This window comes from Zeus faber (assembly GCF_960531495.2).
Source record: "Zeus faber genome assembly, chromosome: 1".
In the NCBI taxonomy this organism is placed as follows: Eukaryota; Metazoa; Chordata; class Actinopteri; order Zeiformes; family Zeidae; genus Zeus; species Zeus faber.
The window spans coordinates 54,325,205-54,350,514 of NC_137193.1; the positions used below are offsets into that span (position 1 = coordinate 54,325,205).

Below are 25,310 nucleotides of genomic sequence, written 5' to 3' on the forward strand. Positions count from 1 at the left end.
ATGGTCATATTAGTCTTGTTTTGAGAAATTCCTAACATCAGAGTGAGCCAAGGCGTTCAATGCAGTTCTGAAAAGGTGCCGGCGGTAACCTTTTCCTTGTCTCCCGCGAAGATGAATGATATTTTAAGGTTGTTATGTAAGCAGCAATTTCCTCTGACCTCGGTGATTAGACTCTTCTCCGCTGGCCCACGCGACTCCGTCCCTGCCGACCCGGTTGGGAGACGATGCCGATGTTGATACCTTTTCTCAGTTGAAGTGTCGCAAGAAAGACCTCGACGGGGTCGACAGGATCAACAATGGCTGGACGTTTCGGATTGGACCGCGGCGATGTCGTCTCATGGGCCTCAAATCAATTGAAATCTGATTGTTAATTGGGAAACTGTGGTGCGGTCGAACCGTGGCTTGGACATGCAGTGGTGGATTTATATTTTTATTGTGTAAAGAAGAGTATTCAATAATCGGAAGAAATCCTTCACTTCACTGGAAGTGGTGCGTTTTGTAAATATCAAAACTCCCTTTTGCTCATGTCACACATAGACAGGCGTGATGTCATCAAACGTTTATGTTGCCCACAGCATCTGCTGTTTACCATCGCCGCGGCCCGTGCGTCATGGTTGTCGTGGTCATGCGAGCTTCGCCGTATCTCTGTGGAGACGCATCGCTCCGTGTGTTTTAAGGTCCACATTAACCCGCGCCGCTCCTGTTTGTGTGGATGTTCAGGTGATGAATGGAGACGTGACGGCAGCGGCGTGAGACCAATTTGGATTTTCCGCGCCGGCATCATAAATCATGGAAATTAAAGTTGTCGTATCATTGGCGGTGGTGGCGCCCCCCCCACCCCCCACCCACCCACCCCCACAGACATGAGTTCTATAACTTACGAGAACTTTAGCTATAGTATTTTAGTTTTTTTACATTTAATTCGTCAAACCAATTTACACATATTTCTTATATAGATCTGTGCTTGGCCAATTAGCTTTGCAGCGCTTTTAGCATATAACACAGACCAGCACGGCCGGCACCAAACCGTGCCATGCGCTTCATGTGAGTTTCCTCATTGAGAATTCCCGTCCTGCAGTTCGTGTCTTCAGCGTGATTTGATCCCCCATTTGATCCCCCCTGCCCCCACCCCACCCTGCGGGTTTCGGCACCTCTGGGATTTGCGTGACAGCGATGCTTCACTTTGGGATGAGAGTCTGTGGGAATGGACGTGTGATGGGGGGAATACGAGATGCGGTCGGTCCTGATGCAATGGAAGGGGAAACCCTGCAACCCTGCAAGCCCCAAAGCCTTGGAGCTCTTCTTCTGTTTTGGGATCATGTGAAGTGTCGTGCCCAGTAAACAGGGCAGACAGTACTCCACTAGCATTTCAATTTATATTTCTATACACTTGTAAATCACTATGACACCACCTATTCTACATAATTGTAAGTTGAAACAAGGATCTGCATGAGCATGATCTGCAGAAAAAAGTACAGAAGCACTTTATGGAGTAGTATAAACTCTATTATATTTATGGCACTGGATATGAAAAGCAATTTTATTTTCAATACTTAAGAGGAACTACTTATATACTTTAACTTAAGTACGAATGCCAATATGGTACTTTTACGAGAGTGATTTTGTGTCAGGGTATTTGAAAAGTGGGCATACTTCTCCCACCACTGACCACCGATAAAAAAAAAACATAAAACGTAATCGCATGTGTATGACCTTTTTTTGTTTTGCAAGAATATTTAAGGTAGTCAACAATGGGATACAAAGGATCAATATTTCCTCGGCCCCCTTCTCATAATCTTCCCCATCCTTGAGATCGGCCAGACCTGATCGCATAACTAAACCGTGACATTTTCCCAGCTGCCGGCCGTGGAACCCGGGGCCGTGTGACATTCTCCGCTCTCTGTGGGTTCTCCTCCTCCATGGGGGTTCCTCCATTCAGGGCCGCTCCCTCCTGCCCCGCGCAGAGCCCACACTCCAGTTTGCCTTGGCCGAGCCTACCCAGTGGACAGAGGAATGCACCCACTCAGTCATGTCTGGCCCCCGATAAGGACCATGTTTGTGTGTGCGTGTGTGTGTGTGTGTGTGTGTGCGTGTGTATACGTGATTGTGTTTGTCTGTTGACTTGTTTGCCCGATGCTCATGGTAATTAAGAGATAGAGCGAGCGGCACAGCTGTGAAATGTGTGTTCAGGGGATTCGGCCCCTCGTTTCGCCACTGTCCATGTGTTTGTTTGTTCGCAAGAAGCACGTCGCATACGGAAATATCTAAAAGTATTTTCGGTATTGTTTCATGAAGCATCTGAGGTTCTGCCCCCGCTGCCACGTGGCCCCAGACGCTCTAATGGCGCTGGATATTAAACGTGTAAACAGAAACAAATAGTCTCATCACAACTGATTGAGAGAACATGCCTTTTTGAAAGTATAATTTGGATCATTCTGACAGAGAGGTGTGAGTATACGGTTATCATTTTTAGATTTTCTGGTTTTGAAGGCAGTGGGTATTGTTGGCCTCTAATTTAACTCATTTAATTGAACTGATACTGTATATGGGAGGCTGAAAGATTAGGAAATACTTTTTTAAAGTTAAATACAGTATGTGTATTATATATGTTGACAGCGGAGGGTTTGCCATTCCTTGAAAAGTGAAACATTCATATTTGCTTCCCCCATCCTCTTAGATGTCAAACAAAGAAAAATCCAGAGGCAGGTTCCAGTTTTGTGTCCATCCATCTTCATTTTTCCGGCAGTACTGTAGTAGATTCCGCGACTGCACAAAATCACCCTCCGTCATACACATAATAAAGGCTTTAGTCATTTTTTTCAAAGGGGCAGATGTGTACTTCCGTGCAGAGTTCTAAAACGCTCCATGGGGCCAGAAGCATCTAGTCCTCTCCAACGCAGGAAGTGCAATCTGAGTCCATGCCAACCTGGAGATTTGTGCTGCTCAATTATCCCCGAGAGAAACAATTACCACCACCCAGTTGGTTCCGTCACAGAATCCCTGCCTTTATTCAGGCGACTGAATCAATCCATGTTTTACAGTTGGTTTTTTTTTAAGTTTATTAATTTTTTTTTTTAAGAAATGTAATATAAAAATCTTCTCCGTTAATAAGGTGCTCAACAATAACATGGTCTCAAGAATGAAGTTATGACCTCACCTGTTTTTTTAGTTGTTGTATTTTTTGACTGCTTTTTCATTCAGCCTATGCAATTTTCTTTTTACTGTCGCACAGGGTATTGATTTTGCCAGTTTCACGGGGTACATGTTCCTCGGAATCTGCCTCGTCCTTCTGACCTCCTTTCCCTTCCTGCGGATGCTCTACTGGAACAAGAAACTCTACAACAAAGAGTCCATTGAAATAGTTGGTATGTAACTGTGGCAGTTCTGCCTACCACACACCTCCCAAGTGGTGTTTTCAGGGCCCTGCGGCACAGAGACAGAAGACGATGTTGTAGACACCAGTTTATTGTAGAGAGGAGGCTAGGTGGAATAAGCCAGGAGCAGATAGATGTGTCATGACACAGGCTGCTATCCTGAGTGTGTGTGGGGATGGGGCTTTTAGCCTGTTGCTCATTAGACCAACCAACGAGCAACAGGTATGTAGACACCCTGACCCAGTCACCTAGATCCAGGTCAGTTGTGGCTGCTGAACCACACCATCCCCACATCACAGTAACATATAAGAAATGGTAAAGAACTGTTGTGAAGCCTATTCAGTCCGGACCTTCTCTCTTATTGTGGACTGAGTTCAAACGGCTCAATGAGTAAAAACCACAGATAGTTCAAAAAGTAGTGAAACTAAAGCAACGGACGGGGTGAAAAAGGTTCTAAGAATACATCATTCAATATGACTCATTAAAAACTAAATTAGAGCCAAATGAGGATGTTGAGTTGAGTTTTCTTGATGTACGGTATTACGCCGTAGGACAGTCAAGTATAAAGGCACCGACAAACAGATAGATGGCCTGATGCTCCAAAGCCCCGCAGCAATCTATTATCACTTATCAGACTTCCCCATCATTTTGGGGGGTGCATTAACCCCAATTCTTCTTGCATATTGGAGGCCGCTCACCCTTTCGTGGGGTCCGGCAACCTCAGAAGAACATAATTAACTTGGCACAACACGCGCTTTGCTCTACGTTTCCCTTAAGACACAACGTACACTGCCCTATGTTTGGAAAGCCTCTATCGCAGGTAATTTCCACAGAATTCCCATTATCCTTATCAGATGACCCCTTCAACCGCAGAAATAACGTTATTACATTTCGGTTTACTGGGTAGTATCCCTCACCGGTCATTGCAAAATTCTTTGTTCTTCACAGTGTAAATTCCACAACCACTTTATGTGTACTGGTGTATTTTACACCAACTAATCCAAAAGACACAGCCATTGCATCTCTTGCAAAGATCTTGACTATACATGGTGCTGAGTGCACAATTTATCTAACACAAATCAATACGATTGCATTTACCATTTTCAAAAAGTTCAAATACAGCAACCATGCTGCTCTGGAGAAGAGAAAGTGGAAAAAGCTGATTTTAAACAATCATTTACACCCCCCCCCACCCCCACGATGCACTGGGGGCCTCCAGTTTATAGGTAATTGACAACCAAATAAACAGAGAATACGATGACTTCCTCTCCCCCAAAGGCGGGGAAGCGCTTCTTCTCCATGTTTGCCTCACAGCTTAGCCTTTCTCCCTCAGCGAGAGGTCAAAGTTGGAGGGGGTGGGTGGGGGTGACCCCACACTGGTTCATTGCAAAACAACCCTCCATCCATTAAGGGAGGTAGGAAGGCCAGCAGCAAGACGCCTGAGACCTGTAAGGACCAGAGAAAGACACCGCTGTGCTCCATGTTCACCATTCAATGCCGTGCTGCGTTTATAAACCCTGCCCCACCGATCACCGCCTCCCCAATCCTCCCCTTACACCGATCTGCACTGGCAGAGCCAACTGCATGCGGCTGAATCACTTCACAGCACCGGGCGCAATTGTTTATTGTGGCTGTTTACTAATAGTGGTGATTACTAATAGTGTTTTTTTTCCCTGTGCCAATTAGTCTGCATTAAGGTCACCTAGCAACACCCCTATCCGGGCACGACGACTACTGATGTGCCTAAACAGTTGTCCAGCTCCTTTGGGCTTTATGGCTGCTTGCACTGGCTGCTTCAGGGCTTGTCAGTGCAAGCTGTTTGTCTGGCTACATTAGTCCCTCAGTGGGGACTTCAAACATATTAACCGAAAACAACCTAATATCTTGTCTGTCTGCGTCAGCACTCGGAAGCACTATCCACCAAACCCCACAACCACAGATTTACAAAAACAAGATGAGATCTTCCCTCTCATGCCAGTGCGTTTCTCTTGTTATTTCCCACAGAACTGAAGCATGAGATCCTGGTTTGGAGACAAACCACCCAGCGCATCAACCCTGCCAGCCGCGAGGAGACGGCTGTAAAGTGCCTCCTGATGCAAAAAGTCCTAAATCTGGAGAACTTGCTCCGCAAGATGATGAAAACCTTCCAGAGGTAGCGCTGAGAATGGCTGTTATTACTGCACCTACCCCAGATGAAGGACGATATCATCACCTTTCCCTGAAGGTTTTTCCACTCGATTGCGATTTAAGAAATTCTCCATACACAAAAAAAGGATTAATAAAAAATAATAAAGAAAAAAAAAAAGTTTCAATTAGTAAAACCAATATTTTTTTGATTTTCTCCACATATATGTGGGAAATGAAGGTCCAAATTAAAAGTTGAGAAAACAAAAACATATATAGCTTCAACAAATTGAGGCAGTTTAAAACTGATCCCTGACTCCAATCCAGTGAGTTTTAAGGTTTATTTTGAATTTTAAACGGGACTTAATAGTCATTATTTATCCAGGTATTGAGTGGAGGGGGAAATCGTAATCACCTATCATGAATGATATAATGATATAATGATTTTCTAGTATGGGTAAGCATCTCTTCTTCAATGTTTCCCATGTAAGTTGATGAATACCTTCATTTTTCCAATTTTCAAACATTTAAAGAGTGTGTATTTAATGTTCTTCATACTGTGTTTTCAGACAAATATCTCAAGAGGATAAGAACTGGGAACAAAACATTCAGGAATTGCAAAAAAAGGTAGCCAGTGCGGTTAATTATTTTTCATACATTTATTTAAATAATTCCTATTCTTTTATAGATAGATTTCTTAGGGGTGATAGAAATAATTGGACAATCAATTACTTGATTGAAAGGGAATGAATCAGATTAAATAGATAATCATAAATAATCCGTTTTATGATGTACCATGAGCAAAACAGGAAATCATAAAAAATATGTATTATTACCGTATTATTATCTTATATCAGTGGTTCTCAAACTTTTTATCGAAGTGTACGCTAAGACATTTTTACCTGAGTACCCCCTTCACTGGCATTCGGAGAAAAAAATAAGAAAATTAACATGAGCTATGTATTTTATGTGTGTCATATGTTCTTTTTTTTTAACATTATATATAACCAATATTTTTTATCACTTTTTTTTAAGAGTACCCCCATTTGAGAAACACTGTCTTAAATCACTGTGATTTATTCGTCTAGATTAATGAAGATAATCGAAAGGATAATCAGCAGATTAATTCATACTTCCGTCTGCCAAATACCTAAAACATGTACTGTACTTGAAGAAGAAAAACTAAACAACGTATTTCCTCCACAGCACAAAATCACTGACAAAGTCCTGCTGGTGAAGTGCGTGTCCGTCCTCAGCATCGTGATCTTCATGTTCTTCCTCAACTCCTTTGTTCCCAGCATTCACCTGGAGCTGGGTACGTACTGCAGCGTTACCTTCGAGAACACTAATTTCCCACGAAAGCACTTGATGAACGGATGGGTCACCGCTTCCGTTTTGAGAAAACATGAAAACTACACGGATACCGGGCAGCACCTATCTATTGAAGTATTCGTTCATGTGTATTCAGGTCTATTTTTATACAATGTAGTGGGAAGGGGCGGGGGCGGCAGCTCATCATATCCAAGGTCAGCTCTCCTTTGATGGGAAGAGGGGATGAAAATATGAGTAATCAACATAATAAACCTAATATGTACAACTATAACAATCACTCACTCAATCAATCAAACACACAATCCGATAAATGAATTACTAAAGAGATAAAAAAAGGACCACCATGAAACACAACTAAACCCCAAGCCTGGAAATATTAGTAACTTGTTTCCTTGACTTCAGAATAAGTAATTTTAACTCAAAAATATGATCTGTGATTTCTGCAATGATTGACTGTCATTGCTTTGGAAGAGCACCAAGGCAGTTTAACTCATCTAATGGAATATGTCTCTCAGAGATGAGCACTGTGTCCTTGGTGTTTCTCTGTTTTGAATTTGACTTTGAATTTGCCCATTTGGCTGAGAGTCACGTTAAGTCTTGTTTTTTTGTTTTTGTGTGTGTGTGTGTGTGTGTGTGTGTGTGTGTGTGTGTGTGTGTGTGTCTGCAATGTCTCTGAGTGTGTCTGCAATGTCTCTGATGTGTGCGACAGGCCCCAAAGAGCATTCCATTAACGCTGACACATACGCTCAAAACAAGTTAACAACAGTGGCGGTGTTCACACGCACGTCCCTCCTGGTTCTACCCCTCGCTGCAAAAACTCAGAATACCTGACGTGCCGAGTTAATTACAGGGGGCGCTGCTCAGGTTACCACTTTTTGACATTTATTAAATGACACACGCAGGCTTGTTTCTGTGTCCCTGAGAGAGAGAGAGAGAGAGAGAGGGAGAGAGAGAGAGAGAGATAGAGAGAGAGAGAGAGAGAGAGTTTCAGTAATGCACACAGGTTGCAGACAGTGCCGATGACTCCGGCAGACCAAATCAGACCAAATCTATTCAGTCACAGAAAGTGTTTAAGAAATTAAGAGTCATTACATTTTCATTAGATCGGCCTACCCAGATTTAATTTGGCTCGGATTATTGCTGTGGTGTTTAATCACTCAGGTGCCGGCATCTGTCCTTATGAATATTACAAGTGTAGGTGCAAGTGGATCAACACGATGGGGCACGATAAGAAGAGACGGAATGTTTTAATTGGGATACGGCCGATTTGTCCGCTGTATAAATTGATGAAGTTTGCTCAATATTATTAACACTTAATAGTGACACAAATGTAAATGAATGAATGTGAGATTTTCAAGAAGTACAAATATCAACCTGACAGTCGTTGTTGGTAAAACTTTAGGCCGTGGTTGGTACAACTTAAAGAGATTACCTCACGCTTCAAAGGCCCAAGAACGGCCCGCCTATGTTAAAGTTCCCATCCCTTGATGATTTTTAAATCTCCAAAGCATGTCATGTGCAATAAAACGCATCTGCTACAGGTTACCTCACGTCCCTGTCCTCTCCCCTGTTCGTCGCCGACCTCTCCCTCACAGGTGTAATCTAAAACTCTGAGATCCTCGGCGGAGCGCTCCCCTCCTTATCGTTCGTCCTTGTCCGTGCATTTGGCCCGAAAAAGGGCGCGGGCTCTCTGCGAGAAGCTCTGATCAGATATTGTCCCCGTGCACAGTCTGCGTCTCAGAACACTGTTGTCGCGCGCGTGATAAATGAGCCCGTCATGATGCGCTCAGATTCCTTCTGATTGGGCGCTCGTGGAATATCAGCGCAGGGGATGGGGGGGGCAACCCAAAAGTTTATTCCAACGCATCCGCTCGGCTCGAAGAATATTCAGACTTTCCAAAGCGTACGGGGTTGTTGGCCTATTTTGTGCAGCTTTATGCCTCTCACGCATTTTCCCCTTGCTGTGCGTGCGTGATCGTTTATTTTTTGTTGTTGTTGTTGTTGTTGTCGTCGCTACACCTGTTTGAAATTGGTAAACCTGCTTGGATCCACGTAGCAGCGGGGCGATGCGGTTATCAGTGCTAAGCGTTCATCCAAATGACCTGGGAGCGCTGCTTGTGCAGAGCGCTGCCGTGCAGCATATGCCCTGCTCCAATGTCCTTGGGCGAACTGAAAGCCCACCAGACCCAGAGCCGCCGCACCGGAGTCCACCATATGTTCAACGCTCCCCGGGGGCAGAAAAACTTATTTCAGGTGGATCAATTAACTATGGCATTACTAGATCTGTCACTATTACTCAACCTTTGCTGAGGTCAAATAAAGTCACGTTTATTTTTATAACCCTTCATCCCCCTCAGAGTCTCAAAGGGCTTCACTGGTCCATATTTGTGGGATAATTTGATGAGCGCTGACAGGTGCCCAAGAATGAGTGGGCACTTCCAAATGTCCTGACGATCACATGGAGCCACAGGCTGAGAAATTACAGCAGATCAATATCTATTAATAATCTACCTATTAATAACTATTAATAATATACTGAACTTCTAGTCTAATTAGTAAAATGGGATTAGAGGCTCATTTGAACTCTCCGATATCTATTATAGTACATCCTCAAATAGCAACACATTTACATGTGTATTTAGAATGTGGTTAATATTTCATTTAATGTGGTTTAATAATAAAGATTCAATATTCTTTCCCCCGATTCTCACCAAAAGCGTCACGGGTCGTATCACGTCACGCGTCGTACCACGTCACGCGTCGTGTCACGTCACGGTCGTGTCACGTCACGCATCCTGTCACATCCGAGTCGTGTCACGTCACGCGTCGTCTCACGTCACGTGTCGATTCGTCAATTTAGACCGAGTCCGTCTTCATTCCCGTCTATGACGCACTACCGAAAGCGAGAATTTTCACTCTCCAGCCTTAACTGAAAGTACAAATTGAGGAACCTTTAATGGGATAGTGAATCTTTGCTTTTCATTTCATTTCCATTTGTTTCTAAACACAGTTGGATTAGTTTGTGATTATTTTTTGTTGTGGATTATTTGTGGTTCAATTATTAAATGAAGAAAAACATGCAATGGATATATTCTTGTATATTTGATAAAAAAAACAAAAAACATATTAATAGCTAAATAATACCTTATAAATAAATCATCAGACTTCTCTATTACATAAATCTATTGCTTGACAAGTCAGTTTGACTAGAGTCCACACCTAGGGACTCCAAGCAGCAAGGAGACCGTCCCGCTTCGCGTTAACCGTCCACCAGACCAATTAAGTCTATAAAACGACTTCCCAAGACTAAGTATGAAGTAATATCTTAAGTCTATTCCTCTAATCTAAAGTGATTTGTTTTCCTGCTGCAATCCAAAGTCAATTATATTTCTTCACATAAGTGAGGTTTCATTTGTTGTGGGGAAAATGCATTACTTTGTTCATTTTACTCAGTAATCCACATTAGGACGGCACATCAGCGATTTTATACATGTGATTGATGCAAACCAGGCTTGTTAATCAAATATTTTCACTAAATACAATACTTTTGAATGGACCTCTGTGAGGATTTATGCTCCAGCTTAAGCATGCAGACCGCAAATATAGAGCAGAGGGGTAAAACATCACGAGGGGTCTAGGCGCATCGCAGCATGAGTCTTGGCACCTGAAGCGTAGTTAACGCGCGTGACGGAGCCGGTGTGAATTAAAACATGGCAGCTTATCTGAAGTGTAGGGGCACCGCTGATGCACCGCAGACGTGGCGCTCTTGGTGTGAATTGGGGGGTCAGCTCAGGTAGAAAGCTACACAAACAACAAATTATTTTCCTTACTTGGGATTTTCTAATCCTCTCTGCTCCGCTCACGCCATCGCCTTGTTCATTTTCTTTCTCTCAATATTCTGGTCACATGTGAAATGACTTCCTCACGTGCCTTGGCCAAGGAAATCAATCAACGCTCTCCTGCTTAATCAAATTTCCTCCAAGTGGATGAACATTCTTCCTTCCATAGTTGTTAGCCCTAATACTTGCCCCTTCGCTCTTTGATTACACCAAGAGCCACAGTGCAAGTTTCAGCTCAAACTTAGTCATTCCCATCACTAGTAATTCTTTATTATCAGCCGTCCTCTAACCAGAGACCATGTATTCAGTCCAGATGCTCAGGAAATGAATTCAGATTCATGCATGGAAAGTCAAACTTCAGAAGACTCAGGATTCTAGAGTCCAATTGTCAATGTATTATATGATAGTCATATGAGGATCCATTAAATAAAGACACCAAAATCCCTTGCACATTGGAAACATACATCATACAAACATACATCCAATGTTATGCTGGCCAATATTAAGTAATTTTTACATTTTTTACATTAAATTTTTTTTTTAACTTTTTTATTTTATTTCTAAATTTTTACAACATATATTCTGTTTAATTTAACTTAAAATTTTGTCCTTTTTATTTGTTAAATGTGACCTTTCATCTTTGCTTTGGCTTGGATGCTCTTGTATTGTAACCGGCAAACAATGCAAACAGAGTTATTCTTACGGCTGTTATTAAGGCAGGTAGGTGTTAATATTATCGGTAACAATAATATTATCAATAATAACAGCCCCCCTGTTTTTATTTAAGGTTGGATTGCCATCCTGGGTGCCCTGTGGTTATTGGTTCTGGCCGACATTCAGGACTTTGAGATCATCCTGCACCGAGTGGAGTGGGCCACGCTGCTGTTCTTCGCTGGCCTCTTTGTTTTGATGGAGGTATTTTATTTTATTTTATTTTTCTGGGAAATGTGAATATGAAATGAAGTTAGTTGTCACCCACAGACCTCACACACAGCTTAATTCCAGCCTGGGTCAGAAACAGAGCCTATGTGATAAGATAAGGTGCGCAATCAAAGATAAATCAAATAAAACGACTGCAAGATGTTGTGAAAATGTGGAACTGATAGGGATTTAGTCTGGGAGCTGGGGACGTGAATTAATTAATTGTTGCCGCCTCATCCATTACCCTCTAAGTAAAGAGGATGAACGCAAAAAGGATGGTGACAGCAGAAAAAGAGGCTTTGCTGGCCATTTGTTGTTCTTCTTCCTGTTTGAAGACTTTTATTAAATGGAGTTGGCAATCTCAAACAGAATCGAGAAACAATCCTCACCCCCAGAGGGAAGTTTGTTCAATGGAAATGTTTCAAGTCATTGCTGCAACACAACCCGGCGAGGAGGAATGGACGCTGGATTATCTTGTCCTGTAGAAACACCATCATCACCAAAAAAAAAATCCAACAGCTACAATACATGGGAACAGAAGATAGGTTTTTTTGTCTCGGTTGTTTCTGCAGAAAAGAGACGTACATTTAGTCTCTTATTCTTATTTATTAAATGTTGTTTTCATTTGGAAAAGCACATTTCACACAATTTCGCATTATTCCAGTATCGGTGACATTGCGTGGACAATGATATGCACAAATGTGCAATCAAGTAAAGCAGCAGGTAACAGGCAATGCCAATAATTTTGCCATATCCATACAATGGGGAGCTTTCACTTGACATGTCAAAAATAAAATACTTTTCAGCAACAATTCAGCAGAAATCTGCCCTTATGGGTTTGATGAACTGAGTCCACTTTTACCAAATCTGAAAAAAGTAATTTCTGAATTCTGACAGAGTATTATTCTCTTCTCTCACTAATTTTATTTATAATCCCCTCTCTTCAGTTCTCCTCATATCAGCTGTTTGTTTTTTAGGCTTTAGCCCAGCTGCAGCTTATCGACTACATTGGAGTGCAGACAGCTCTCCTTATAAAGGTGAGTTCCCTCTCTTTTTCTTATTTCAAACCCTCGCACAACTGGAACGCAGTAATTGGTGAGAAGATATGACATTCTCATACTTGAATATTGATCAACTATTTTGCAACTCACTGAACTCAGTCGCATTGCCTGCATCTTATGTTGATTGGGGGTTGATGTACAGTAATGGTCATTTTACTTCAGGTTGAGTCGTGAAGGTGTGCAGCCAGTATGCTGCTCTGCCAGCGAAGAATCTCTTAATAGAAAATTGCACCTGTGATAGATATGTCAGCTTGGGTTTCCACTGTGGGCCCTCAGCTTCTCCAATAATTACACATGACAGGTTGTCTGCCATTCTCCCATCCAACCTGAACAAAGAAACACAGAGCTGGGAACAATGGCCGTACAGAGTTTAAAGACAGAAAAAAATGGTTGATGGAAGAAAGCTGTCCATAACGCCTCCCAAAAAAGTCATGTATCTGTCCGTCATTTCCGTCACATTCCTGTATCTGTCTGGGCCTCCTGACACACACTGAATGTGAAGGTTGTTACAAGCACCACAGAGATGAAATGATGGGCTGCCAACTACGACCATAAGACACAGCTGATGAGACGGCCAGATACTAATCCCTAATACATTTTTTTTTTTTTTTACTCCTCAATGTTTCTAGGCGGGGACTCGGCGAAGGTGTGTAAATAATTGCTCGTCTGTACTGACTGTGAGTGAAAGCGGCATTAATGCGCCGTTGTTGTCGTCATTTCCCTCAGGCGGTGCCAGAAGACCAGCGCTTGGCCATCGCCATCATCCTGGTGATGTGGGTCTCTGCGTTGGCTTCTTCCCTCATCGACAACATCCCCTTCACCGCCACGATGGTGAGAGGCAAAAATATAAGTGCATGAAGTTCATAAACGCAGAGAAAACAGATTCCAGTGGAGGAGACCGACTGGCAATTTGAGTCCATAACTCTTAAAGGAACATTGGACTCATGAAACAAGTAGAAGCAATTAACAGCTCAGATTCTGCAGGATTTAAGATACATTTCAGAGAATCAGTAATGGAGCTTCTGTCATGAGCCAATTTCATTTCCAAGCAGACGTTGATGGATTATGCCCCGGTGCCACTGGAAAGTAGAAAGTCCACCGGGCTGCCGGAGAAATGAAATCACTTCACCACGATTATTTTAAGACATTTTTGGTTATCCATACGGATGTCTGATTTCTGGAAATTAGGTCGTTCTTGACGGAAAATGGGGTTTTCAACTTGCTTAAATTGCCTTTTCCTTAACTGCACATCTTTGAATAGTTGAATAGCTCAACTCTTAGAAAGTGGAAATGTTTGACCCTGAAAAAAACATTATGCATAATATTTTTAATTAGACCATTTTATGTTATTTGCGAGAGTCATATAGGAAATCTGAAACCACATGGTATTTGTAAAATAGCTGACTTGCAGTTTGGAGTTCCAGTTCAAACTACTTTGGACTCTCATTTTTGTATGAGATTAAGTCAATTCAAGATAAAGTCTAGGTTAAGTCAATTCTAGATCAGTTTTTCACAGCGGCAGGTCGTGGGTCTGTGTTGATATCAATCCCTCATCTAGAAATTTGCTATTCATGAAATGACTGCACATGCACATGCCAGCTGCCGGCTACAGTTTAAAACCTGTGACTCCCTGTCCATGTTCACAGATTCCAGTTCTGATCAACCTGAGTCAGGATGCGGACGTCAACCTGCCGGTCAAACCGCTCATCTATGCCCTAGCCATGGGCGCCTGCCTCGGGGGTGAGCTCCATATGTCGTTTTAACACCCGAGTATTCCAGAAGGGACTGTTTTAAAGCAACGTACTGAGCCTGAACCGTTCAGTTGATACTTTTCTAACTAGGTGGAAAGTGGAAACAGGTAGACGCTCTATGGTCCTCTGAGCACCAGGCGCTCTTCGTAGTTCTGCAGATGACTTTGGGAGCATTTCCTCGACGGCCTTTGCCAGAAGTAGACATTATTTGCTGCAGGTGTTTGCCGAGTCCACAGTGTGTTGCAGCTGTGTCTCTTCCCGGGGAGAGCGGGCGGTGCATTTTGGGGAATCAGCCCTGAGGTGGCGAGATCTCGCCACAGTCATCCACGGCAGCGGCCCCCGTGGCAGGTCCCCGAGCAGAGAGTGCATCTGTTCGGGAGCCGAGGATACGGCGACAGAGCCGCCGTGGCATTTCCCCTAATCAGCCGCACCGAGACGGCTCCGTATCGATCGGTGATATGATGACGTATCAGGCCTCGCCCCGCGTCTTTTGAGGTGTGTCCTCGCTTGGGGCACCTTGGGCTGCCGGCGGAATCTGTTCCCTGGCTGAGATGCCTGGAGCTCACAGCTCTGAGGCTGAGACAGATGACACGTGGTGTATATGTTTATTGAACATCAATTCTATCATGAGCCACCACATTGGAATGAACTACACCTGACATCAAAATACACAAAGCAAGTATTTGCATGGTTGTATGAAAACCATCACATACAGAAAACAATAGAAACAAGTGAGTCATTTGTTTTTGTCCTATCTTGTGTTTTAAAGGAAATGGAACACTAATAGGTGCATCAGCAAATGTGGTCTGCGCAGGGATCGCCGAACAACACGGCTATGGCTTCTCCTTCATGGAGTTTTTTAGGTAAGTTCTCAACAGCACTTTATCTTAACCAAAATACGGGGGAGGTGAAATTGTTTTCAAATGCTGCAGTTCTTTGAGAAACTCTGTCTGAAGAGCTTTGCAGTGAAAAATTACCCACTGTAACACATTTATCCACCTGCAAGATTTATTTTCATTTTATTTTTATTCTGCAAGCAGTCCTGACCTCATGGGAAATCTTTTTTTTTTTTTTTTTTTTTTTTTTTACTGGATAGTCGCTGGAGCTATTCATGCACCATTACTGTCACAAGGCGTGCTGTTCTTCACCCTGCATATATTCACCCTGAATATATCAAATCCTCCAAAAAAAGATAAAAATGTTCCCGTGCTGTGTGAGTGATTGAACTACTTTTGAGTGAAACTCCCAATCAGAGCTTGATTTGAGAACTTAATAAGTTGGATTTCTTCTCAAGTAGATGTGTGGCGGCTGTGCAGTTGAACTCCATTTTGCTTAATTCTTGTCACCTGTTCGCCGGCCACTTTTGGTTCTCAGTGATTCTCGATCAGTTTTTTAAGCTGGAGCATAGCAAATTGACTATGAAGCTGACCCGAAATTTTAATGCAATCTGTTAAAATAGTTTGGCTTTTGGCTTATGATGCTTCATAGTATTTGGGGACACACTTGTTAACATTAGAGTCACAGAATTATGAGATTTTTCAAAGCCAGGCAGACACTATTATCTATTTTATTATGATATTACATTATATTATTATATTATAAGAAATTATTATATTATATTATATTATTATACTAAATTACTATATTTATTATATAATGTTATATTTTATATATTATTATATTATATTATTGTATTATTGTATTATATTATATTATACTATATTATATTATATTATATTATATTATATTTATTATTATATATATTTTGATTATTGTTTTGGATATCAGCAATAGTCGTGGTCACAAATACACTCACATATCATTCCCACCTGCAGGCGGTTCAGGGTTTCCAATTAGTGTAACCTGCATGAGGTGGAGGTGGAGGGATGGGAATACGACTTGCTCTCATTGCTTAAATACGACTGTTTTCCTACACAGCAGTGTTTCTGTAAACTCCAAGAAAAATCCCCACGGTGCTTCTTCCAGCGGCTTGTACCCGAGATCAGGAAATAGCAACCAGAGAGCAGAGCGCTGTGCTGGATGGTTCTGTCGCTCTGAGGCCTCATTGTCTCTTTTCTATTACACCCAAAAATAATTCAGTTGCAGATTCCCTCAAATAACAGCAGAGTGGGTTTCCAAAGTATTTATTCATTTTCATTCACTTTGTTTTCTTATTAAATTTTGTGTTTTTGTTTTGCTTTTATCAACTTGGTTTATATTGTGCCAATAGCCAATTTGATTCATATTATTAGTTTTAAGTTCCTCTCTTCTGATTTAGCAGTGTGGGAATATTTCTGGTGATTATGGAGAGGGACAGAGCATCGCGTTTTGGATTTAATTTTGTGGTTGATTGCCTTATATTCTAGACCTTGACTAGCGTGCATAATCGTTTATAATCATCTTAATCTTTCTTCTTTACCTTACACTGGTACATAAATGAAAACTGGTATTTTTTAAGCCAAATTTTTCCATAACTCATATTAATTCTGAGCGAGCTTTACTTTAAGGTCCTGGGGTCAGAACTGACATTGGACTTGTTCCCTCCTATTGGAAATACTGCACATCCTTATTGGCTCAAAATCACTTCCAGTTACATCAGAAAATTGATACATTGAGGGATTACATTTATGTTTTGATTAAGGAAGAATGCATTTTGCCCTTGCGCCTGAGTTACATGAAAGTATCTTTGAATTGCCCATCCTGATTTCTGTGGGGCATAGCAACGCTGTAGCAACGGACTGTATCAGATGTTTTCATTTTCCGGCTGCAGGGAAGTAAGCGTCTTTTTAGACCCTCACACGAGAGTGAGTCACTCGGACGTTTGGTTGCTGAAGTCTCCATTGTTTCCCATGATTCCACCAAGACCTCTGACCTAACTTCCTTCAAGGCCACTATAGCCTGCTTCAAAGGTCAATGGCAGCACTTTTTAGTCAAAACTTTCGTGATAAATGGATCTCATTTCAGTCTGGTGCCAACTGGAGGCCCCAATTTCTGTGACTTGTTCATGATACTGTAGGTGGATTTTTGTGCTCTGGCGTGTTCTTATTATTTAAGGGGTACTTTACATGTTTTTACAAACTTTTTTAAACCACACACACACACACACGCACGCACGCACACACGCACGCACCCACGTATGCACACACACACACACACACACACACACACACACACACACACACACACACACACACACACACACACACACACACACACACACGCACATGCACACGCACACGCACACACACACACACACATTGGACAGGCAGGCTTACCAGTGCTCATAATATCACGCTGCCGTCTCTACGGCAGAGGTCGGCTTTCAGGACACCAGTTAATAGTTAGCTGTGTAGAAAAATACGAGCCTGCAAGCGATAAAAAGAAGAAAAAGCACAGGGGATTGGCAGTGTCAAGGACTGTGTGACATTTTACAATTCATTCCACAACTCAAAAAACTCTAACTACATTGTCAGGGCGGATGAAATACCACTAACAAAAAGTCAACATTTTTTTTGTTTTATTTAGTTTTCTTACCAGTGGTTTCGTTGCAGTTGAAATAAATATTTGACTGGTTTAAACAGACCAGTTAAATAGTAAATTGGTACCTCACTGTAACACTATAGTGAGGTACACACTCTACTCATTGTTTTTCATAAAATAAATAATCTTCAGTTTGTTTTGTTGTCTGATAAGTATAAGATTGTCTTCCTACACGTCGACAGAGATTCTGGTGCTTCTTGCTATTTATTGTGGATTATCTTGGAAGCAAAGAAGCACCAAAAGTGCAATTATTGTGTTTCTCTGCCTCGCTTCATCCTGTGGGCTTCTTTGGCGCTTTGACGGAATTTAAAACTGGTTCCAGTTGCTGGGTACCTGCGTCGAGGACAACGCTTCGCTGCACAGGAGGCTGCAGGTGTGCTCCTTTTATTCCAGAATAAGAAAGGGGGAAAAACAAAAGGCACAAATACGCAAAGCAATGAACAATAAGAGCCCGACAGCACACAATCACAGAAATCAAGTGCTTGGTTTTTGTCTAAAACCAATAAACAGATTGCTCTAGAATGCTCAGAAGTTTAAAAAGGAGGGGAATAAATTGCAATATAATAATTTCATAGAAGGCTGAGAACATTTTTTTGTTGCTATTCGATCTTTTATTTCAAGATAGATCAATTTGAATGTTAATCTTAAATGGTTAATGTGTCCCAGGGCTGGGTGATATGTTAATATAAGGTCGATATGGTAATACGAGACTAGATATCGTCCGCGATTTTGGATACCGTGACATTGTAAGATTATGAAATGTTGTCTTTAAGGCTGCATACGGTAAAATAAGACTTACATTTACACTTACATACATTTCTGAACTTCATAGACAGTTCTCAATGTTGTAAGTAATCACACATCCAGATATGATTGTTTCTTAAATACTACTTTGTGTTTAAAAACCCTATAAAAGCGACAGTAGTCAATAGTAGTCAGATCGTCAAGCCCAACAATATTATCAAATGATTGATATCGAGGTATCCATCAAAAAATATTGACAGGGCTACAGCCCCGGGGGGTTATTGTTTTTGTAAATCAAAAGCTTATGTCAGTAGTCTATGGCTGTCATAGATCCGACGCACTCATCGACAAGGTAAATAAAATGTGTATTCGGTGCTGTTCCGACATGCCCTCGTCCAAGTTCGAGCCAGATCGGGCCATTTTTGTGGAATAACTTCGTAAAAAACAGTATCTTTTGTCATTGGCACAGCACACACGCAGGCGAAAATGAAAGCTTGCACAGGTCACATGATAGCATTGCAGTCTAGTGATTGGTCAACAACCGGGCCCTTGCCAAGATGGCGGCACGCGCAGCTGGGACTAACGTGAAACTTTCATGGATATTATGGCTCCGATGAACCCACAGACAATCTGAACAACATTTCTTTGCAGGGCAGTTCCAACATGGCGTCGTTCGAGTTTCATCCAGATTGGCGATTTAGTATTGTGGACGGAGTTTGTGATCAACAATGACTCCTGCACCAAGATGGCAGCACGCATATACTACAACAAAGAAATTGTTGCGCGCATGTGCAAATTGAGGGAGTACATACATCACATCACATCAGTCAGTAACCTAACCCTTACCAAAATACTGTCGTATAGATGGATACGATGTACTCACGATGGGACTTTAACTAAAAGAATATAAGATACAAACTCTTAACCATACGAAGTTACAAAGCGACAGGTACTACCAGACGACAATTGTTTTAAACAAAGTGCAACGTGTGAAACATCATAAATATATGTGACCCTCTGCAGACTTAAGGTACATTTTGTGGCTTTTGACTTTTTTCCTACGTCATTTGAAAGTTTTGTACATCTGAGTTTATTTATTTATAGGTTTGTAATATACATTATTATTATGAAGGCAGTTTTCTGCTGATTTACAATGTGCAATAAAATATTTGTGTTCTCCATAATGGATGAGTAATAGTGAGAAATAATCATCATCACAATGTTGACTAAAATAACAACTGATTATCGTGATTTTCATTTTAGCCATAATTGTGCAGCCCTACTTCAGAATGATAACCACCATTAGTTGTGACGTAGGAAACCCAACGCAAACGCTGCCGATTATAGAATTACACTGTATCCAGGCAGGAACAAATGAACTTCTGCAATCACAAAATACACTGGAACAGACACGCACACATTTTTGCGGCTAAAAGTCTCTGGAACATGACAACTGCTCGAGCTACGGACACAGTTGAGGTCTCGTTACAACTGGGATGTCAAAGACATCTAGGGGTTAAATTTTCATCCATATCGATCGACATTCAAATTTGTGAAAAACCAATGAAATTTGACTGGAAGTAGCCGAACGTTTGTGTATCGCCCTCACCAAGGTTTTCAAAACTTCCGGTGGGTTGGTGGAGCGAGAGGAGTTTGTGGAGTAAGATGCTTTTTGACATCATCATCCAATTAGCTTTATATGTGCAGGTTGTGGCTGCGAACGCACATCATTCTGTAGTGGTTCCAAACTGCATGTGCGCACGTGTGTGTGCGTGTGTGTGTGTGTGAGCGTGTGTGTAACGTCTTACCGGCTTTTTGTTTGATATTTTATGTCTTTTGCCCTTTTTATAAATATAAACGCATTCTGTTCGCATCAAACCCAGTGTTCTGTCCCCCGAGACAGTCGTAACACGCAAACTGTAGAAGTCCAAAACAGTCCAAAACATATTCTGTGTTTGTGTCCTCACACATGGAGTTCGCCTGCAGCTCCAGAGCAACAGGTCTGAATTATGTTTGCTTTATTTTTGTCCAAAAGTTTAAAAAGTTGATGAAATGTCTCTGAAGGACATGCAGTGTTGTATCCGTTTGAATGGAACCTGGTTGGTGGAAACTTCCACACAGAGTGACTTCCTTCCACAGAGACACTGTGAGGCAGGACTCTGTGGACTACAGGTAGGAGACAGCCACCTTGTAATATTTAGGACAAAGTAATAACACGTAACAAGTTCATCGGCTTCTAGTGGTAATAAGTGTCACTGGGACTTAGAAACCTGCGTCATCGTGTCATTACGTCAGCCAATGCCGCGTTCAATGGAAACTCTGAAAATTGTTAGCCGTTTTAGTAGTAATGCTGGTGTAAAGAGGAGCGACAGCACCAAGTGATGCTACGTTCCATGGGAACCCGAAACATTGTAGTTGGTGTTGTTACTGGACCCCGTGTATTGCTGCCTGCAGCTATATTTATATTTGATTTTGTCAAAATCGTGTTATTTAATCTTTAACAACAAGATGAAGATCAGCGTGTAATTATTGGATAATCAGTCTCTCATCAGAGTGTCTCTCGAGGTTTATCTGAACAGACGCTGTGAGATTGCATCAAGTCTTTTTTAAGTCGTCTGTCATATGAAATCATATCACGGCCTCATCATCAAACGGTGAAAGCCTCTTTCAGCCAGGGTTGAACCCCGCTGCCTCACCTCCTGTACTGCCCTCTGCTTCCTCACGCTGGGCAAGACGGCGATCGGGCGACGCTCAGAAAAGCGAATGCACCTGCGCAGGGGTGACCTTTGCTTGTCGGCTATTTGATAACAGCTTTCAGATTACCGACTTAATCTGTCCTCTGTGAGAATTACATTGTGGAGAGGTACGACACGAGCATGTCCCAGTGTCGGGAGCTAAAACAGAGACCCACACACACACTTTTATATTGATCTGAAAATCAAATCAAAACATGTCACATCAGACTGATGTGACATGGTACATAAGCAGGTGTAAATGTAAATATCCAGCCCCCAGGGATGCTTGTTGATTCTCATATCGAACTTTCTGTTTATGGTACACCATCATGGATAACCAAGTCTCTTAATACTATTGAAGGGGTTTCCTTGAATTTTAAATGGTGTATATCTGCATAATCTAGCCATGGCTTTAGATAATTACATCATAGATCAAATTTGATAAATTAGATATGAAAATGATACAAAAGGATATAGAAGCAGAAAGGAGGCGGCAGTTAAATGACAAGTAATGTCCGAGGATTATGTTCGGATAGAGTATTACAAATGATCTACAAACACTGACCTCTAGAAAACGTTATTTTCGACTGAAAGGGTTTTTGTCAGATTCTCATTGAAATTGATCTCAAAATTGCCACCATGTCTTGGAGGATTTTGCTATTGCAAGTGAAATACGTTTATGTAGTTGTTTTGCAATACATTGGGGGTTTTTTTGTACATCCATCCTCAAGGAACACTCATGGAAACTAGTGTTACTGTAATTCCTCTAAACAAAGCGACTAATGGAAAATATGGTGTCAAACATTTTGATTTAACCTGCGTAACTGATGGATACGTCAGACGTCTAGAAATCCAGAGCAGAAAGGTCAATTTCTTCTTCTCCGGGGCAGCCAAAGATACGTATCGAAAGGCCAGACCTCTGCGACCTCATCTCAGTCTGATGAAATGTTGACTTAATTCAACTTTGTAATTGTGTTGTGCATTCTGGGGGAAATAATATTTCAATATGACTCCTAATCAAAGCGTTATTGTTTAAATTTGGAATGGTAATTATTTTGACCTTTGTGTGAGATGTCAGTGGGCAAGTTTTACTTTATTACCATTCCAATGCCTCAGTGAAAAACACCCACATTATTATTCATTAGCTTACTCTAAGTACTTGAGTAGCCTAATATGACATTTCCACATGCAAATCAACTTGAACAAAAAGCTAATTTTTATGACGCAAAGGTAGGAACAGATAAAGCTGACTAATATTCATCCATCCATAAACAAAGACCCCGACACACACACACACACAGTACATAAATGCAACTTCACACACACGCGCGCACACACACACACACACACACACACACACACACACACACACACACACACACACACACACACACACACACACACACACACACACACACACACACACACAGTGTTTTTTATAAAAAGACCTTGAATTTTCCCCATGCCTCTCTCTGTACCTGCAGCTTTGTCTAAAGGTCACATTTAATGGGACTTTTAAATGGACCGTGATTCAGAAGAGCTCATACCTGTATACAGTAGGACAGAAAAAGGAAGCAAACACCTACTTATTTTGAAATGAAAACCTGTGTAATGTCCATGCTGGGATTGACATTTAATATGTGTTGATTCCAGGGGATCACAAGCTTGTTTTTTTTATTGTTTTCCACTAAACTGCTACCATGGACATACTGTACTTTACAATAACAGCATATTACATCCCTGCGGTGGTGGATCAGGTTCATCGTGTATTATTTGGTCGCAACAAATAAAAAAGAGCATCATCATATTGCTGTCAAACTTTGTTCTCAGTTCAAGTTGAATTTGTTATTAATCGATGGTCATTTCCTGTTTTCATTTTCCTCCCCCGTCTCAGGAGGGAAATTGCTGTAGTGAATATTCTCCGAGATACAAATAATTTTGAATGTAAATCAAGGGAGACAGATTTTTGTTGTTATTGGCCAGTTGTTATTGGCTGCAGCTTCTAGACTCTAAGTCGGCAGCCATTAGAGAATTACACGTTGTAGAATGCACGAGAAAACAATGGTTGAAAGGGGATTTTACTTCATTAAATTAGATTGGGAACTCTGAATTTTTATGGTGTTACAAAGAGCAACTGTTAGTGTTGCTGTCAACTTCCTTCTACCTGTCACTCCATCTCTTTCGTCGCCTTCTTCTCCTCCCAATCGAACTGTCCTATGTGGGTCAGAGATGGGGAGCAAACAGATTTCTGGCCCTCAGAGCCGCCATGTGTCCAAGTAGGACATGGTCGACATCCAAGTCACAAACCATCTGGAGGCTTTCGATGACAAATATTAATCTGATGATACAGGCATCGTGATGGACTCTGAAACACACGGAAAAACATACAAGCTCCCACTTCCAATTACTCATTTTAGGTTTGGACTTTTTGAACAGCAGTAGGGATGCGTTACAGTATGTGTCTAATTAGCTTTAAGTAAATGCAAAGAGGCTTAAATACCTGGCTATATTGTACTTCATAATCAAACCTTCTATTGACACATCCTTGACAAGATCTTTAATTGTGGGTTTCAGGAAAACGCAATGTTTGCTGTAATGTAATGTACATATTCCCGGACCATGTTTGTGAACTTGAATTTGAACTTGAACTTGGTAGTGGGGAATGGTTTTGGCACCATCTACAGGTGGGGAGAGTCAGCGCAGGCAACCTGCAGGGGACGCAGCCGCAGAAGATTGCCGTAATTAGTAGAGTCTTGAAAAGCTGCGGTGGTTTCATCGCTCCCTCTGCTGGTAGCGAGGCTGGGCTCCATTCCTGTGTGGTGAGCATACTTGTGAGCAGCACGTGCCCACAAGTATCACATTTCCATTGGTCTGAAAGGACCACAAAGGAAGCCAGCTTGCTGAGCGTTTATTTGGACGTAGAAGTGCAACAGGTCCAAGTGCAACAGGACCAATGGAAACTTTACACATGTGGTCACATGTTTCTATGTCACCACAGAGGAATGGAGCCCAGCCTCTCTGTCAGGAGAGAGGGAGCGAGGTGAAACCAGAGGTGAAAGACTATGCTAATAACCTCAATCTTCTGCAGCTGTATCCCCTGCCGGTTGCCAGTGCTGGCTCTCCCCTCTTAAGAGGGTGCCAAAACAACTCCCCACTACCACAATGTTTATCCAGGTAAAGGTAATTATTGTCATTATATCCACCAATAAAAATTTGAGCAACTGAATATAGGAGTCCCGGTTTTAGAATTTATTAGATATTGTTCACAGCTAATGTGTTCTGGCAGGCAGGGATTATGAAATATTGTGTTTGGCAACTTTTTTCTTTGCAGATTTGTGCAGTGTGACAGAGGTCAAAAGGTAGACAATGCACACAGATAGCGCTAGATTCCCCGGACTGGTGGTAATTTCACTGCAAACACTTATTTCAGATGGATGTTGTAGCATAATGCAGATAAAGGACTAGCTACGAAGCAGGAAAAGCTGCCTACACATCGAAGTGCACAGCAAGTTCTAGTTCCCGATCATATCACTTCAATAGCCAGGTTTAAGTTATGTCATAGGACAAGACCTGCTCAGTGCAGCCCTGCAGAACTACAGGGTTTGTTAAAGTTAAACAGCTATAAACTTTGTTCGTGGACGGACTAATCGTTACAGAGGAAATCGGAGACAAATAATTTAGGTTAATAAAGTACTCAATCTTGTACAAGAGAAGCAGTTTCAGTGTAACAACACAACAGAATGTCACAGAGGAAGTGCTCTCTTCTCACTGGAGAGCTGAGCTTTTTATACAGTCTTCTTGGAGTGGCGAGACTGAGGAGCCGCTGGGATGAAGGTCAGCAGATGTCGCAACGCCCCTGTTTAGATCACTGATGGGGCAGTTTGGTTAA

At 41.8% G+C, this 25,310-nt stretch overlaps 1 protein-coding gene across 1 annotated transcript in view; it reads left to right on the plus strand.

The window, feature by feature from the left end:
* oca2 (oculocutaneous albinism II) overlaps positions 1–25,310 on the plus strand; it is a gene marked incomplete at both ends in the record, with an annotated part of 37,996 nt that overhangs the window by 11,734 nt on the left and 952 nt on the right. Inside the window, 9 exons of the mRNA XM_079999064.1 lie at positions 3,233–3,365; positions 5,379–5,526; positions 6,068–6,125; positions 6,705–6,813; positions 11,457–11,584; positions 12,568–12,627; positions 13,378–13,482; positions 14,298–14,391; positions 15,172–15,265. Of these exons, the coding sequence (XP_079855190.1) occupies positions 3,233–3,365; positions 5,379–5,526; positions 6,068–6,125; positions 6,705–6,813; positions 11,457–11,584; positions 12,568–12,627; positions 13,378–13,482; positions 14,298–14,391; positions 15,172–15,265 (929 nt within the window). The remainder of the gene's footprint in view (positions 1–3,232; positions 3,366–5,378; positions 5,527–6,067; positions 6,126–6,704; positions 6,814–11,456; positions 11,585–12,567; positions 12,628–13,377; positions 13,483–14,297; positions 14,392–15,171; positions 15,266–25,310) is intronic.